The 18,309-nt window shown below is 45.8% G+C and overlaps 1 protein-coding gene across 1 annotated transcript; it reads right to left on the bottom strand.

Moving 5' to 3' along the window:
- On the bottom strand, nt 1–17,172 carry LOC111143414 (peptidylprolyl isomerase H). The gene is made up of 10 exons (XM_022497138.1): nt 17,002–17,172; nt 16,593–16,657; nt 16,250–16,273; nt 15,937–15,981; nt 15,626–15,668; nt 12,601–12,693; nt 8,380–8,467; nt 7,862–7,902; nt 7,045–7,133; nt 1–202 (listed from the first exon to the last, which is right to left on the bottom strand). The coding sequence occupies exons 1-9, from the start codon at nt 17,065–17,067 to the stop codon at nt 7,065–7,067; spliced, it is 534 nt and encodes a 177-aa protein (XP_022352846.1). The 5' UTR covers nt 17,068–17,172; the 3' UTR covers nt 1–202; nt 7,045–7,064.
- Between the last annotated feature and the right edge of the window lie 1,137 nt (nt 17,173–18,309).

Raw genomic sequence — 18,309 nt, 5'->3', positions numbered from 1 at the left:
TACCAAAACAAAACAAAACTTTATTTACAATTGAAAACTTAAACAAAAAATCTTGGGTCCTGAATCTGTGACACTTCCAAGGTCTCTTGATCAAAAAGGGCCGCAGCAGGCAGGGAAGCAAACACAGGGGCCAATCCGGATTATCTTACTCAAGAGCGTCACCCAGAGCAAGGAAGGCCCACAATGGCAGAGAGGTGAAGGTCTGTTAGGGATGGAAGAGATAAGCAGCTCAGAGGCACTGGAAGGGGACATTCCATGAGAGACAAAACTCTTAGCTCTTCTCTACACTCCTAACCTGCTTTTCCCAAAAGAGCAGAACTGGTCTCACTCTTGCCCTCCATCAGACCTTTGGTTCCCCAGCATAAAGTTGAGAAGTATACTACACAAGAACAAAAAGAAAGAAACTAACATTTATGGCCGCACATATCATCTCATTTATTTACCATTCACAAATTCTCTGTGGTATATATTATCTGTAATCAAGCAAAAGAGGAAACTAGGGTCCCAAGGGGTTTAATGGCTTGATAAGGCTTCCTGGTCTACTTGGCTCCAAAGTCTGTGTGCTTTTTGCCAGACTTAGATGGCTCTCTGTGGAGCTCTAGAACAAAGAGCAATCCTTGCTCCTTACAGGTTTTGGTTCCAGTGCTATAGAGAAAGTAAAGTCCACACCCTCTGTTTATGGCCTTGGTAGTTAGTGTTACTTAATGAACAGAGTGAGTACACTCAGAAACTACTCTGTCTCCCTCCCCCTACACATGGCCACGCCCCTTTCCCTCCAGGAGACAGAGTCCTGGTGTCATACTGCAGGCTCAGGCTTAGAAGTTTAATCCTGGACCCCCAAGCAGAATATAAAGAACTGCATAAATGCACTTTATAAGTTCCATGGTGCCCCAGGACCCAAGCTCTCTCCTAGACCAGGCACTGTGTTAGTCAGCATGGTCCCGGCCTCAAGGTGTTCTGTCTAGAGAAAACCAGGCCAACACATCTGTGATATGCTATGTTAACTGCTGTATACAGAAATGAACCAAGTACTGGGGGAGCACCCAGCAAGGCACCGCTGACTGTCCCAGACCCAGACCTAGGAGGAGATGGAGGGACCAGGGAGCAATTCAGACTGATGTTAGCCACGTGCTCTGGGAGCAGCTGGGTGCAACTAGGATCAGTTAAATATGTAGATACAGTACGTATTTCTATCATGAGATACACGCTCAATATGGAAAATTCAAGCACATACGGGACAAAAACCTCTTGCTATCTCTATACTACACAAGTAACCATTACTAACAATTGGCTGTAATTCACTATAGTAACTTCTGAAATAGTTATTCACATGTACTAAATATTGACTTTGTCACTTAACGTACCCTAAAAATCTGCTGATACATACAGATCTACCTTTTTTTTTTTTTATAAGGCTATGTGGTATTTCACCAACTGACGTACATCAACGTGTGTGAGACCTGATTAAGACGCCAGGTGCTCTGCCTTTGTACTGGATGGGACTGGAATGAAGCCATTCTCCCCTCCCCTCCCTTTTTAGCTGGCAGGGCTTCTCTCTTTCAGGGCAGGGCACAACAGTGTCACACAGCCAGCAGGCATGCAAATATTTGCTGCCAAGTCTCTGGCGCTCCCTACACCTGTATTTTCACGTGGAAACTTGTCTCTCGCCTGGCCTGCTGCAGTGGACACCTCACTGACCTCAGCTTCTCCTCCACATTGCTGACAGAGTCCTCTATGGAATAAGAAAATTCAATCACAGTGTTTTCCTGCTCAAAATCCTCCAGTGGCTCCTGCTGGCCTGGCTTTTTTTGGAGGGCCGGACTAGGCTCCCTTTTGACAATCTCTGGAGTCCGATGAACTCTCACCCCAGGGGAAAAAAAATGTGCCTACTGCCCGAAGCCCACTCTCAGGATAACACATGAGTATCTCAGCCTGCACTGGTTCTCCCAGCTGGCCCTGGCCTCCTCCAGCCTTACCTCTTACCCTTTGCTAATATGGAATTAAGTGCAGTTTCCCTTACACTTCCTGCTGTGTCCTGCTTTTGCTCATGCTGTTCCCTCTGCCTGGAATGCCCTCCCATTTTAGCCACCTGAGAAGTTCTCTTCGTTCACATACTTAGCCATAGCATCCTCTCTTCTGTAGTCCCCTCAGACTGCTCCAGGCACTCCAGCTTTCCTCACTGTTCTGAAGCCTCCAGTCCAGGGATTTACTGTGCTGCCATGGCCAGTCTCCCCAGAGACTGAGTTCCTTAAGGCAGGAACTGGGCTTTTTAAATTTGCAGCTGCCTATGCTGCACAGGACTCATCTTATTCCAACAGAGCATAGTTGTGGAAGGAATGAAGGATTGGTCCCTGTGCCATCAACATGTCCCATCATCTTCCTCTATAGGAATATATCGTGTCTACGGGTAATCCCAGAATGGGAGACAGTGCTTCCTAAAGCTCAGTCATTCCCACAGCACCTTCACCATGGTTTTAGCTACCATCCACAGGCACAATTTTTAACCTAATCACCATATGACCTTTAATAATGCCTCACTATAAAATGGTGTGTCGCACTAATTACGTATTTTTTCTAAGATGCAGTGTTAAAGGATACTCATCACAGTACTGCCTACAGCAGTGTGAACCTTGTTTCTCTGGTAAGAAGCATCTGAGATGCTTGTTACAGACATAGCTAGCTATCCTGGATCCTACCTCAAACTCACTCAAACTCTCCAGGGAAGGGATCTGGGAATTAGTTGCTTTAACAAATGCTCCCAAGTGATTGGCTTCTTTGGGGAAATTTGGGAAACAATGATAGAAGAAAGCAACCTACTGCTTGCTACAGGTACCAGGCTTGGGGATAACTGGAAGAGCAGCAATTCAGACTAGCTGGGCTGCCAGAGCTCAGAGCCACTCCCTTTTCCAAGAGACTCTGAAGTTTTCCAAACAGAAGCTCCACCAGCCCCCAAATGGTTGTAAGTAGCAAAGAACCTGATCCAGATTACAGCAGGAGAATCCTGAGGGCCAAGGTTCACTTCTGGATACCTAACCAAATGCATCATAAAAAGCTTTCACAGGACCCACTGAGATAAAACCATGGTCTCTACATTGAGAGTTGTACAGAAAACTTCCTGTACACTAAAACCAAAGTCAGGGCCTAAGGCAAAACCAGAAAAAGTTCTAGAAGTGCTTCCTGGGGAGGTAGAGCTGATCATGTCACTGAGCTGTCTTCTATCTCCTTCCCGTCTTCTTCTATTTCCAGTGCCTAGACACAAGGCCTCCCGTGCGTGATTAGGTGATATCTTGATTTGAATGTAGCAGATTCCTGCGGGACCAGTGCCACCAAGAGAGGATCACCTTCTGGGTCTTTTCTGATCGGAATATGGTGGCCTTTCGATTAAAAAGCAGGCTCTGTTATTCCACTACAGCCTTGCATTAGCATCTGCTGAGTGCTGGTTAGAAATGCAAGATGTCTGGCCCCATCCGGACCCACTGAGCCAGAATCAGCATTTTAATAAGATCTCCTGGTGATTCATACGTGCATTAAAGTTCGAGAATACTGCCCAATAGGGTCTGAAAACAGCATTTATATTAGCTGTTAGCCATTATCCTGCCCCGAACAACCTGAGGGATCTGAAACACTCCCATAGGAATTAAAGATGCTTGTAGCTTTACAGCTGGCAAGAAAAATTATGGGATGATACTCTGCTCCCCATGGAATTAATCTCCACTTTTCCTTACTTTCTCCCAAATCACATTACTGAGAAACCCAAAGTGGGGACACTTTACGTCAGACTGCCACCTAGATTCCCTAACACCTTAAAACTTATGATAAAGATTTTTTTGGTAAGTTAAATGAGATAATTCAAGTTCTTAACTCAATATTTGAGCACAAGAAGTATGCAATAAACAGCTGCCATTATGATACTGCCTCTAAGTATTAGCTATGAAAGATTTAGTTCCGAGCAAGTCATGGGTAGGAGACTGAATTGGAAGTACCACACTTATATTTAATTAAAATTAAATAAAAAATTCAGTCCTTCAGTCACGTCAGCCACATATTTCAAGTGCTCAACTGGCACATGTGGATGGAGCTGCATGATGGACAACACAGATATCGAACATTTCCACCATCATAGGAAGGAATTTCTATTGGACAGTTCTGGTCTAAGAAGGCTCTGGAACGTCAAATGGCCCTTGTGGAATTTGTTCTGCTTGGGTTGCAGGCTGAGAAGAGAGGCTTCCACGGTGGCAAAGGTTTACTTTGCCCTTTGCTAATAAGAGATGAGGAAGGGACGGTTGTAATCACCACCGTCAGGAATCAAGCCCTCGACAAGGATTTCCATTAACTTTCTAGAAGGGACTCAGAAAAATACAGAAAAGCCCCAATTGAAAAATTTCTTAAACACTGTTCTTTTTTTATCTCTGTCTTCTGGTAGTGATCAGTGGTCAGTCCTTAGAAGGAAAAGGACCTAGTAGCTCAACTCAGGTTCAGCAAGGAGAAGGAGGGAAATGCTAGCCACTACTGAAGGAGAACAGGCTGAGCCCTAGGGATCTCCTAGGCAGGAAAGAAAGCTCAGGGTGTCAACTGTGCCTCAGAAGGGACTATTTGGCTGGAGAAGAGAGAAGACCACGTGCAGCTTCTAGCACACACTTGTGCATGCCCGCCTCTGCATTTGCTCATGCCAGTTCTCTGCCTAAAATGCCTGACATTCTCTCTCTCTATTAACTTATGTAATAAATTTTTGATGAATGCCTATAAGTGCCAGATGCTATGAACACAGAGTAAGTCACAGATAGAGGTATATACAGTTATTAAAATGGTCTGGCATTTGACTAGATCTCCATTCAGAAAAAAAGGCAGAGAGGGGCGTCTGGGTGGCTCAGTCATTAAGTGTCTGCCTTCAGCTCAGGTCATGATCCCAGGGTCCTGGGATTCAGCCCTGCACATGGTTCTCTGCTTGGCGGGAAGCCTGCTTCTCCCTCTCCCACTCCCTCTGCTTGTGTTCCCTCTCTCACTGTATCTCTCTTTGTCCAACAAATTAATAAAATATTTTAGAAAAAAGAAAAGAAAAAAAGAAAAAAGAAAGGCAGAGAAAAGAAAAATAGATTCTATGTAATTTTAAAGTATATAAGTAAAACCATAGAAATATTAAAAAAATACAAAAGACGTTATGATCTGAGATACTAAGGACCTTCCTAAAACAAGATAAAATCACAAAAGCCGTAAGAGAAAAGACTGATAATTTTGACCTCATCAAAATTTAGAGTTTCTGTTTAACAAAGGATATCACCAAAGTTAAGATAAGCAACACAATGTCAGTTTTTGCTTAAAATGTGTTCTGGACAAAACAGTCACAACATTTAACTGTTCAAATCGTCAGAGAAGGATAAAATAAGCTATATGCTACAAACACAGCATACTGTCAGTTTGTTTTCATATGAAGTAGTTTTATGTGATGGAAGAGGAAGTCTTCAAGACATCTGCCAAATGGAAAACAAATGAACAAAATAGTATGATGACATTTAGGAAAAACAAAACCTCCTAAAATAAGATAGGCATAGGAAAGGCCCTGATGGTCATACATCAAACCGAAAGCAGTTACCTCCTGGGACAGAAGTGGGATTGGATGGGGAGGACAGGCAATGACAAGGACTTGGAACTGTTTTCTTGAGATTATATTATGTTATTTTTAAGATTAAAAACAACCAAATAAAATATGTGAACCTTCACTGAATTTTTCTTTTTTTAGAGCTATTAAAGTTACTATGTGGACAGCTGGGGAAGTTGGAACACGTATATTAAATAATATTACTGTGGTCATGTAGGATGCTATTTTTAGGAGTTGTCTGCTGAAGTATTTAGGGATAAAGTGTCAAGAAGTCTTCAACTTTCAAATGGGAAAGAAATAAAATGATGGAAGGAATGAAGGTAAAAAGGAGGGAAAGAAGGGGAGCAGGAGAGAGGAGAGGGAAGAAGGGAGAGAAAAAACCAATGTCAAAGTAAAATGGTAACACAAGAATATTAATCATTGGTAAACCTGGGCAAAAGGGAAATGGGTGTTCAGTATACTTTTCTTTCAAGTTTTCTGCAGGTTTGAAAATTAGAAAGAAGGAAGGAAGGAAGGAAGGGAGGGAGGGAGAGAGAGAAAAACAAGGCAAAAGGCACCACCACCCCACACCTAGCTGAAGTGATCAATTTCTCCCTTGAACTCTGATAACATTTAGCAACGTCAGTTATATTACTAGTGATCACCTCTGAGAATGTGTCTTATTCCCTTTAAGCTCCTGAAAGACAGAGACATTTTTCAACTCTTTGTCACCCAGCACAGAGCAGGCAGTGGCAAGTAGGGGAGGAAGTTAGCCGGTGCAGGCTGGGAAATGGGTTGCGTTCACTTATGAGTCTGGCAGATACAAAGTCAGGCCCTGGAAATGAGCATCACTTCCTTTTTTTTTTTTTTTTTAGATTTTACTTATTTATTTGAGAGAGAGAGCAAGCACAGAGGGAGAGTGAAAGGAAGAAGCAGACTCTCCACTGAGCAGGGAGCCCAACTCGGGGCTCAATCCCAGAACCCTGGGATCATGACCTGAGCCGAAGGCAGAAGCTTAACTGACAGAGCCCCCCAGGCACACCGAGCATCAGTTCCAATGAAAGAGGCACGACGGCTGTGTCTCCCAGCCGCCCAGCCTGCTCCCAGCCTGGAGTCGCCCAGGGGTGGAGCCAGGTCCTGCCAGCAGGGGCACAGGAAAGAACTAGAGTCTGACAGTGCTGTGAGACCGCTCACTGGCTTTCAGGTTGATACTTTGTAGACCACAAAGTGGTAGAATAGTTAAATGCCCTAATAAACCTTTCTCTTCTGATCCTTACAAGGAGCCTAAGAAAGCTATTGTCCCCATTTGACAGATAAGGAAACGGGCTCAGAAAAGGGAAGTGATTTCCCCAAGGTCACACAGACAGGAAATAGGGCTCAATCCCATGTTTTCAAGTCTATAGTTCCTTCCTCTAGACCATGCTGTCTTCACTGGCGACTCCTAACCAGGAGAAGAAAGGCACACGTACCTGATCAGTCTTGCTCTCGACTACATCTCCCCACACTGTGAGATCACCACAGGCAGCTTGGGCTTATTGTTGGGGCCTGTGGGAACATTCTAGGAGAGAAAGCACAGTGGAGATTCATGGGCTCAGACACACACACTCACCAAACACATAGCGATGGCTGCCAGCCCCGTGCTAAGGACTGAGGACTCAGGGACTGAAATGTTAACAGTCCATGTCCTAGCTGAAGGGTAAACATAATCCAGATCAAAGAGAAAATGTCCAACATTTTAAAAAAATCAAACCTATGATATGAAACAATGCAGTAAATTATAAGACAGAGTTGACACAACAGAGCAGAGGAAGCAACCACTGCTTAAACAGGGGACACTTGAGCTGGGCCTTGGAGGATGAATGGGATCCTACCGAAAGGAAAAGTAAAAGAGCATTCCAGTAGAGGAAATAGCACGGGCAAATGCTCAGAGGCAGGAATGTGTATGGTATATTCCCAGGAGAGCTAGTAGCCTGACGAGACTGGAATACGGACGCAGCAGTGGCAGAAGGGGCTATGGAGACATAGCGGGGCCCAGGTCATGAAGGACCTTGGATTCACTGCTGAGTAAGATTTTATCAAGTAGGTGAAGGGGCCACCAGAAGCCAAACCTCAGTGAGCACCAGAGGGGCAAACTTCAGGCCAGAAAAATGTGGTGGGGGGGGGAGCTTAGACTCCTTGTTCTTTCTGAGGGAGCCCAAGTAACTGGAGGCAGTAAAGACAGGGCCTAACACTCTCATGTTACTAGACCAGAATGGGCAAGATAGAGGAAATCAAAACAGGACTCACCTCGATCTTTCGCATCACTAGAAGTCCATCAATGATTTTTCCTGTAGGAAGAGTATGAACTAGACTTTATTATTCTCATTGCATAGCACTTTCCAGCTTCCAATGTCCACTCTTAGCCAGCATCTCCCTGGAATCTCATACTACCATCAGAAAATTGAGATTTGATGGAAGTGAAATGATTTGCCCAAGGTCAGAGATAAGAAGGAGTCGCGGACAGGTTTGGGCAATTGCAAAGCCCTACTGTACCGTGCTCCCTCTGTGTGGCATTCCTTAAGTGACACCATCCGGGTTTCCCTCCCAGACATACAGATCACCCCAGTGGTTACACACTACATCAGACAGTCCCTCCATCCTTCCCTCTAGCATTCTAACCACAAGTTCTCCCCACCTCCCACCACTTCCACTTTCCCAGAGCAGTTACATCAGTCAAGCACTCTTGGGACTAGAGTCTGAGGACTGGCTCCTTTAGAAGTCCCACTCTGTGTGAAGAGGAAGGAAGGGACAGGAAGAGGACTCACCAAACACTACGTGTTTCCCATCCAGCCAATCACATTTGGAGCAGGTGATGAAGAACTGACAGCCATTTGTACTGGGACCGCTGTTTGCCTGACAGAAACCAAGTACACCTTCAGTGAGTCTTCCTGGCCATGCTAGTCAGAGGGCAAGATTCCCAAAAGAGGGGCATCTGGGTGGCTCAGTCAGTTAAGCATCTGCCTTCAGCTCAGGTCATGATCCCAAGGTCCCAGGATCGAGCCCCACATCAGGCTCCCTGCTCAGTGGAGAGCCTGCTCCTCCCTCTCCCTCTATCTGCTGCTCCCCGTGCTTCTGCTCTCTTTCTCTATCTCTGACAAATAAATAAAATTGTAAAAAAAAAAGATTCCCCAAAGAGCCTATAGCCCTGATTCCTTTCTTTCAGCAAACCTTACTAACTACTATAAGCCAGGTCCTAAGCTAGGATCCAAAGATACAGAGAGAAACAGGATACATAATCACTGGCCTCAAGGAGCTAGATCCTTGAATAAATGTACAATTCTCCTGAAGCCTGAATTTTTAAAATGGGAACAATCGTTCGCAGGGACTGATCTGCTGTATTTAATCCGACGCTGGTTATACCTGGATTACAGTTACAAGTTAGGTACGATGGAGAAAAAGCCTGTTGCCTGTGCCATAAGCTCTTTTGACTGAATAGCTTTGTACTGCACCATAACAATGGTAATAAAAGACTGTAAGGAGGTGTGAAAAGTTGCTATGCTAGTGCCACGCTAGGAAAAGATGCTATTTAATCAATGATGCTTGCTTTTTACAGCTACACCCCAAAACCTGTATTACTGAATTTTACAGGAAGAAGTTTTTGGTTTTTTTTCTAAGATTTTATTTATTTATTTGACAGACAGAGATCCCAAGTAGGCAGAGGCAGGCAGAGAGAGAGGAAGGGAAGCAGACTCCCCGCTGAGCAGGGAGCCCGATGCGGGGCACGATCCCAGGACCCTGGGATCATGACCTGAGCCGAAGGCAGAGGCTTTAACCCACTGAGCCACCCAGGCGTGCCCCAAGAAGTTATTTTTTTTAAATTGAGAATCTGAAAGTCTCTAGCCCTATCCCATCTCTTCCCTTGAAATTGTTTCTACATCATTACATTTCACAATGCATTACAAAAGAACAGGCTATGATTATGATGCACAGAAAGGCACGGAGCAGATACCGATGAATGATGAAAAGATCATCAGCATGATAGCTAACCTCTACTGGCCAGTTGCTTGACAAACACCATAGGAGGGTTAATTCCTTTTAATCCTCTCAACATCCCTTTGAGATAGGTATAAATGAGAACACTGAGGCCTAGAAAGGTGATGTGACCAAACCGAGGTCACACGGTCATGAGGTCATCGTCTGGCTTCAGAGCTTACTCTTTTTTTTTTTAAAGATTTTATTTGTTTATTTGACAGACAGAGATCCCAAGTAGGCAGAGAGGCAGGCGGCGGAGGTGGGGAGAGCAGGCTCCCTGCTGAGCAGAGAGCCCGATGCAGGGCTCGATCCCAGGACCCTGAGATCAGGACCTGAGTCGAAGGCAGAGGCTTAACCCGCTCAGCCACCCAGGCGCCCCAGAGCTTACTCTTGAAAGCAGTTAGCTGTACTGCTTTGTAAGGAGAGATCTGACTTTCTTATGAAGTGTACTTTTGTACTTTTTATGCTGAGACCCCAAAACTGGCTTTGATATGCTAAATTCAGGCTTTTGTACATCAGCAAGTCCAAGTCACCTTTCAGTAGCACTGCCTTGCGACAGTGTCTGTCTCTGTGGACGTTTTATCGCATACTTCCCTTGTTTTGGAAAAAAGGAGTCGACCATGGGAAACTGAGAGTACTATTAAAAGCACAGGTCTCATACGATAACCATGACTAAGGCAGCACTGGAAATTATGAGACGGATTGACAGCAGTAATAGGATGCTACATGGATTTAAATCAGTTGGTTCTGTGTTGGGCTGTGCAGGAACAAATGTGTGCATGAAATACATCCATAGCACTGTCCAGGGGAACGCGCTCACTGCCTCACCAGGGATTTTGTGTTATACTTAGAAATGCTCCATGGAAGATGAGGCTACTCGTGGGTTTTGTGCATGTACTTATGAAAAACTCCTACCCGAAAGCAAGGGAATGCCTAAGCCAGTCAGAGGAGGCACATGCTGTGGAATGAGGCACAGACATCCCGGGGCTCCCAATTCTTTGCTTCCTTCTTTTGACCAGTCAATCAAGCAATCACTCAATCTCCCTTGCGGCTGGTGCAGGGACACTGATTAGCAAGCAGGCAGGCAGAACAGCCATATACATTTTTATGGCTCAAGGGGCACTCTCTGCCCTCAGCCCCTCAGTTTGCTCATTCTCTTGAGGCAGTACAGCTCACTACTTTCAAGAGTAAGCTCTGGAGCCAGACGATGGCCTCGTGATCGTGTGACCTCGGTTTGGTCACATCACGTCCCTAGGTCTCAGTATTCTCATTTGTACCTATCTCAAAGGGATGTTGAGAAGCTTAAAAGGAATTAACCCTCCTATGGTGTTTGTCGAGCAATTGGCCAGTAGAGGTTAGCAATCACGCTGACGATCGAAATTTCCGTCATTCATCGGTATCTGCTCCGTGCCTTTCTGTTATCAGGTAGTAGGGCTTGGAGACCCCTGTGGCCCAGTCCCTGCCCTTGAGGAACTTAGGATTTAGGGGAGGATGGAAACAAAAACAACTGTGGCCACACAATCTGTGACTGCACAGCTTCACCAGCGTCAGCCTGAGGGAGCAGAGACCAACGTTTCATTCCATTTTCCTGACTCCTCCATAGATGGCATGCCCCTAGAAGGATCTAGCCCTCCTGGCGAAGATCCAAGCCCACCTGAGCCCACCTGCAGCATTTACTCCTGCGCTTGCCCAGCCTGGCTCTCCAAAAAGGGGGCTTACACACTGTTTGCTGGGCAGGTCTCACTCAATTCTCATGGCAGCCTCCTGACCGGCTTCTTTTACCTCCACCTGTCTATTCCCATCTGCCACTCACACCGCAGCCGGGGGCTTCTCTCTAAATCACAAAGTTGATCAACCCTGCTCAAAAAAGTATCCAGCTCACCATAACCTGTACTTCACCATAACCTCTAATTCTGGCATTTGAAGCCCTTGAGGAACTAGACCCACTCTTCTCTCTAGTGTTTCTGCTGGCCCTTCCCTTCCTTACTCACATCCTATGTCCTCATCCTTCCTCACCTTCTGTTCCTTGACCATGCCACCCTCCTCCGTGAAGTCATGCCTGACCCCTCGGAATGACGCCTCTCATTCCATGGGGCACCCCATGGACTTTTACATACGCTGAGGGGCCCTTACCTCAATAGACGGTGGTGTGACTACCCTATGCTGGGCTTGTCAGTTTGCATGTGTGATTCCTCCACTAGATGTTAAGTGTCACAAGGGCAGGGATCATGTCTATACCCCTGTACCCTACCCTGAGGCCTGAAACAGAGTGGGTGTTGGCAAACCTTCACATGATGAATGCCTGCGTAGATAAGTGGAAGGGTAGGCAAGCAGGGCAGAGTGTGTGCCTGTAAATATAGGGTCTGGGGAGGGAGAATGGGGGCACTGCCAGGGAAATGGGTAATGAGGGGAGGTAGGTAGGGGATTGGAGAGTGAGAGGGAGGCAGGATGGGATGAGTAAAAAAAAGGAGAGCAGGATGAATAAAGGGAAGATGGGGGAGTGAGCATGCAGGAGAGTGAGCATGAGTGGGGCAGATGAGAGGGTTAAGTGGGGCAGGTGGGGGCTGAGAAAGGAGTGAGGTATGGGAGCAGGTCTAGTAGGAAGGAGAGCCGGTCCAAAGGAGCAGGAGCAGTCAGTGAGCCCAGAGGGGGACAAGCCAGGTGGCAGCATGAGTGGGTAGGTGCGGGGGGAATCCTGATGGATGGAGCGCTGAAAGCACAACTGGCCACACTCTGAGCAACAGGGCTGGATGCTGAGCACGTTTCCCCGCTCAAACAGAGGTAAGAAAACACACATCAGAGTTCAACTCTGGCTCCCCAGACTGCTAGGGGCCCAGCTCAACAAAATCAAAGCCAACTGAAGAAGGAGGTGTGTGTGGCAGAGGTGAGTCCTGGGACAAGCAAGAGAAGTAAAGAATTTGCTTCCATCCTAAGAGATAACAATGGGCCTCAAGAGGGGCCCAGAACCTGGGGAATACGAATGTAACCCAAAACCTTGACTGGATCTTACTTACCATGGAAAGCAGGCCTGGAGCTGAGTGTCTGAGTTTAAAATTTTCATCTGCAAATGGCCCCCGGTAAATACTGGCAACTCCGGTACCATCTCCCTGAGCAGAAAAAAAAGGAAGTGTTAACAAGTTTTGAGTGTTGCCCCTCCTCCCCCATCCTGGAACCCAGAGGAGGGATGCTGCCGCACCACAATCAACTTTTTAAGGTGCACTCTTACGCTTGAAGGTCACTTTGCCAATCACACCTCTCGGACCCTATCTTATAATCAAAGCCAGCACCATCCTAGGCAACCTGCAGCCCACGCACTGGCCAGGGCAACGCACAGGTTCAGTAAAATAGGTGACAGCTGGGCCTCTAGAAAGCTCAGTTAAGACACAGGCAGAGTAAGGAATGACAGTAAAATGATCACATACATAATCCTTGCCACTCCCAAAGACTCTCATGCCCGTTGGCATATAGAATTATCCAATTAACTGACCACTATCCCTGCTCCAAGCTATGCAAGTGGATAGGCTCTTGGAAGCCTCGTCTGTGCAGATATCACCCTCTTGACCAAAGCTGACTGGTCCAAGAGAGGATGCCCAACTAATGGAGTTCCTTCTCTGGGAATTGTGAAGGAGGACTGATGTTCTCTTTGAGGTTGAAGTTATCATGTGAGCCTGGAAGCTGCCAGAGACCATCGTCTGGTCTGAGAAGAGAAAGAGAAGGCAACACACTTGTATAGAAAGCACTAGAGAAACAGAAAGAAAGGACTGCCTTGGTTCTATGTGGCCTACTAGTTCCTAGTTCGTTTCTTCCTTTGGATTTCATGAGGCGCCTTATCATAAATCCCCAATTTCTGCTTAAACTAGCTTTATTAGCATTATCTCTTCGCTCTTCCAGTAACCACATGGAATAAGCACTATTATTGTCCTCGTTTTCCAGGTGAGCCAACTGAAGTCAGGGTGATAAAGCAACTTGGCTACAGCCATATTTGTAGTACCTTAAACAGAATACCTGAGAGGGTGTCAAAAGACCAATCTCTTCCAGCCAGTTAGTAAAGAGAAAGAATATTGGGTGCATGGCAGAAAGGGAAAGCACTGATGTAGGCCAGAATCAAGGGGCCCTTACTGGGACAAAGATTACCAAAGACAATTAACATAAGCCAGACAAGGAAAAAAACTGTCAAAATCAAACTTTTATTTGATTACAAATTAATAAAACCAAGCTCTGTGTAGAGGAAAGATCTGGATGTGAGTTCTGGATCAATCCTTTATGAGCTGGAAAACTCACTTTGCACTGCTAAGCCTCCCTTCTCTCAGCTACCAAGTGAAGATGAAATCACCTGCTCTTTACACCACTGCCAGGAAGACCCAATCAGAAAAGACCTTGCAATTGATACGGCACTATAGTAAATGTGAGCTATTACATCTTTTTTTTTTTTTTTTTAAAGAATTTATTTATTTATTTGACAGAGATCACAAGTAGACAGAGAGGCAGGCAGAGAGAGGAGGAAGCAGGCTCCCTGATGAGCAGAGAGCCTGATGCGGGGCTTGATCCCAGAACTCTGGGATCATGACCTGAGCCAAAGGCAGAGGCTTTAACCCACTGAGCCACCCAGGCGCCCAGAGCTATTATATCTTTAACTCCACACAAATACCTACGTACATACTGAAGAAGAAAAAAACAAGTTCACTTCCAATTTCCCAATAAACCTGGGGGACAGATCACTTCTTGCATCCTTTGCTATAATTTCATTATTTATTGCTCTCCAGGAAACAGAGTAGGGAAAATGACAAAATTAATTTTCGGAGCAAACAACAGAAAGTGACTTAAAATTAATTGAATAGGAGCACCTGGGTGGCTCACTTGGTTAAGCATCTGCCCTCAGGTCAGGTCATGATACCAGGGTCCTGGTGTAATGTCCCAGTTTTACAACGTAACACACATGAAACAAACCGTATCTAAAAGCCTGGTTTGACCTAAAATCTGCCACTTTGTAACTTTACCCAGACAGGAAATAGGTCTTGAAAAACTCCTAAGAGTTAAGCTGAATAAATATACACATGAAGGAGAAAGAACATCTCTCAGATTCAAGAAAATAGCAATTTGTTTTAACCAAATGGTATTAATAAAAAAGACCACCATGCACATGCATGCAAGTGGTTGGCTAAGGAAAAAAGTAGGTCTAAGAAGAGATATGGTTTATTCAGCACCCTCCAAGGTCAGAGAAGGAGAAGAGGCTTAGTATGAAAGACACATACAGTCTAGTCACAAGAAATTTATACTTCACAGTGAAGAATTATTCTACTGGGCTCTGTTAGTAAATAGAGGAAATATCCCTCCAGAACCATCTGCCTCTGTTGCTCTGATTCTTTGCCCACTAATTGATTTCTGGTGAAAAATGCAACTTACCTGGGGCGCCTGGGTGGCTCAGTGGGTTAAAGCCTCTGCCTTCGGCTCAGGTCATGGTCTTGGGGTCCTGGGATCAAGCCCCGCATTGGGAATCTCTGCTCAGCAGGGAGCCTGCTTCCCTTTCTCTCTCTCTCTCCCTGCCTCTCTGCCTACTTGTGATCTCTGTCTGTCAAATAAATAAATAAAATCTTAAAAAAAAATGCAACTTTTCAGGCACTGTGATACCAGAGGTAGAAGGGAATTAGAGCATAAGCACTGAGCTCCATGAAAAAGGACTACTGCCATTTAGGAAAAAAAAAAAAAAATTCATCTGATGTCTACCCAAGTGTCATGTGACTAACTAGTTTGTATCTCTCAAGGATCATCTATAGGTATGCTGGGAAAGTTCAGTTTCTGGCTCTAAAAGGCTGAAATTTGGAAGTCGTGACTCGAAGTGCTAATGTCTTCATCTAGTGGTATAAAGAGTAGTAGCAAGTAACTCTAAAGGACATTCCTATCACCCACCCCCCACTCCTTCAGAAAACTTCGCTACTGTTGCGAGCCTTAGGACTGAGTCCTGTAGTAGAAGTAGTAGTAACAGCAATAACAAAAAACAATATTCCTAAAGGGCTTTGATAGTAAAGAAATAGTACTTACATTAACAAAATCCCCACCCTGAATCATGAAATCCTTTATGACCCTGAAACAAAGAATAAAGGATCCTGAGAGAAGGTTCTGTCATTTAGAAAAACATTGCTTTAGTCATTATACTTTAGATTAACATTGATTTAAAAATAAAATGTTTATCACCCTGGCTTTTAATAAGCCTTCAAATTGATTGTTGAGTTCAGAAAAACATTCCTTCTCAAGATCTAGGAATCGTCCTATGGTTTTACTTCCCACTAAAGAGATGAATCCCCAAAGGAAGTAATTCTAAAAGCCTGCAGGATGGCTTGCCAAGGCCTTACCTGTGGAAGGTGCTCCCTTTGTAGCCTATCGGAACCCCATCTTTTCTATAACCAAAAAGAAAGACACTTGGAATGATGATAGGTAATCAGAGGCCTGTCCAGTTTACCACCCACTAGAGCCAAGGAACTCTCCTAAAGATGGTCGGGAGAAGAGAAATAAAGAAGGCAAATGAACTGAAGATATTGGGGTATTACCTTCTATTACTGTCACCAGCAATCATTCAAGGCCTGCTGATGGTTCCCCAAAACCCCACCGCAGCCCCAGGACACCCTTGAGGAGCATGCAGAGAAATCGACCATGTCTGACACTGACCTGAATTCTCCAGTGCAGAACTGCCTTAAAGGGAAAAGAGTGAACGAATCAGTTACCATGGCATCACAGCTGAGGGCATTCCTACTCGGGTGGGGATGGGGGGAGCACAGACATTAGCGCCAGAAAGCCCACCAACGGGCCAGCCGACGTCCAGACACCTAAGCATACAAATTAACAACAAAATTGATATGGGAAGAGTAAAAACGGTGACTATTCAGAGCGCTACAGAGAAGACTCCGATCTCAAGGGCAATGAGTGGACAGACAGAGGCAGGCAGAGGATAACGTCTACCGGTTCCAGCTTCTGGTTCGGTTAACCTAGCAGAGCTGGAACATCTCCTTACCTAAAATTCTCGGCCGTCTTAGGCACAACGTCCGCAAAGAGCTCGATCTTCATGCGGCCAACTTCCTGCAAGCGGCGGGAGATGGTCAGAATACCCGGTCCAAGACCATGAAGGCCTCGGCGAGCAGGAACTGGAGCGGTTGACCCCTCTTCGCCCCCACGCCACTCGGTCTCTACCACCTCCACCTCCACAGCCTCTCCTTCCCCGCCGTCCAGTCCCTCCCGCTGCGCGGCGCTAGGATGGGCAAGACTTCTCCCCCTCCCGTGCCCGTGCCCCTGCCCCGCAGGTCGGTAGGTTCTGGACCAGTTTCGTTTTCTGGATTCTCCAGTCCGCTATCCCTGGGTGGGTGAGATCTTCCCGGCTGGTCCCGTGCAGTGTCCCTTCGGCGCCGTGGCTGCATGGACCTCACCTGGCCGCCAATGCTGACATCAAAGAACACCACGGGATTGACAGGGCTTGAATTTGCCACCGCCATGGCTGCGACCCGGAAGCAGAAGACCGAGGCGTGGGTTCCGGCGAACCTAATCCGCTGCTTCGCGGGTTTGTGCGCCGGCGCAGGCGCAAGACGCAACCAAGGCCAGGCCCCGCCTCCCGGAAGTCCCGCCCCGCCCCGGCTGCCAAGAGCTCTGTACCTCCCGTGCGGAAACCGGGCGTTGTGGCAGTACGTGGGACCAGGACCTCTGAGCCATCCTACGTGCGACCGTTCTGATCCCTGCCCATTAGTCTGTGAGCCCCACGAAGGCACTTGGAATAGCCTGGTATATGTAGCCCTTTGGTTAAGTCAGTACACCAGAATTTTAGTTCTAGTTCTGCCACAAGCTTCCACTCTTGCCACCTACAATTCATTCCTGTAGAGCGGCTAGAGCTTTTTAAATAAATCTGCTTATAAATCATCCGTGGCTTCCCATATTTAGAAAAAAATCCAATTCCTTACATACAAAGGCCTGCATTACATTATCTGGCCACACATATCTGGCCTCATCCTGTATCACCCTCCATTATGATTCTCTGGTTTTTCTATCCCTTGAGGTCATGGAGATTGATACTCTCTTTAGAGTCTCGGTACCAACTGTTAACAGTCTTTAATACTCTTCTAGATCTTAATGAAGGTAGGGAGTGCTCCTTGTAGCTCAGGGCTCAGCTCAGCGGTCACTCAACCTAAAGCAGCCCACAGTCACTCCTCTAGATGCATCACTGGTTTATTTTCCTCATGCCACTCACCATCCAAAATTATATGGTCTGTCACCCCGCCTATGTGTCCCTGTTGCACACACATATCTACCTTCCAACCTAATAGCATATTAACTCCAGAAAAGCAGAAACCGTCTTCACAGGTGTAGCTCTAATGCCTACTATTGAATAGCCCATAGTAGGGATTCAATAAATAGATTCAATGAATTGAGTGAAAGAAGGTGACCTTGGGCAAGATTTGGAGTCAGAGCATGTATCTGTTATCATAGCTATTATGTCCTATATCCATTGATCATCCCTTCTGGGTCAGTCATCTGAGGAAGTAAGGGTTACATATAAAAATTCAGTATCTCAACTCACAGTGTCTTTTTAATTTTTGGTTACTTTTCCTTTTCTCTTGGTCTCCTCTATCTCCAGTTGAAGAGGAAGAAGAAAGAGGAGGAGAATAAGGATGGAAAGAAAGAACAGCAGGAATCACCCTTTAGTATAGCTTATAGCAACTATTTTAAAATAAATTTTTTGAATT

The sequence above is a fragment of the Enhydra lutris genome, unplaced genomic scaffold, assembly GCF_002288905.1.
Source record: "Enhydra lutris kenyoni isolate GAN:26980312 unplaced genomic scaffold, ASM228890v2 scaffoldscaffold9, whole genome shotgun sequence".
Lineage (NCBI taxonomy): Eukaryota > Metazoa > Chordata > Mammalia > Carnivora > Mustelidae > Enhydra > Enhydra lutris.
Note: the sequence above shows the minus strand (reverse complement) of the source record. Positions and strands in the feature narration are given on the sequence as shown.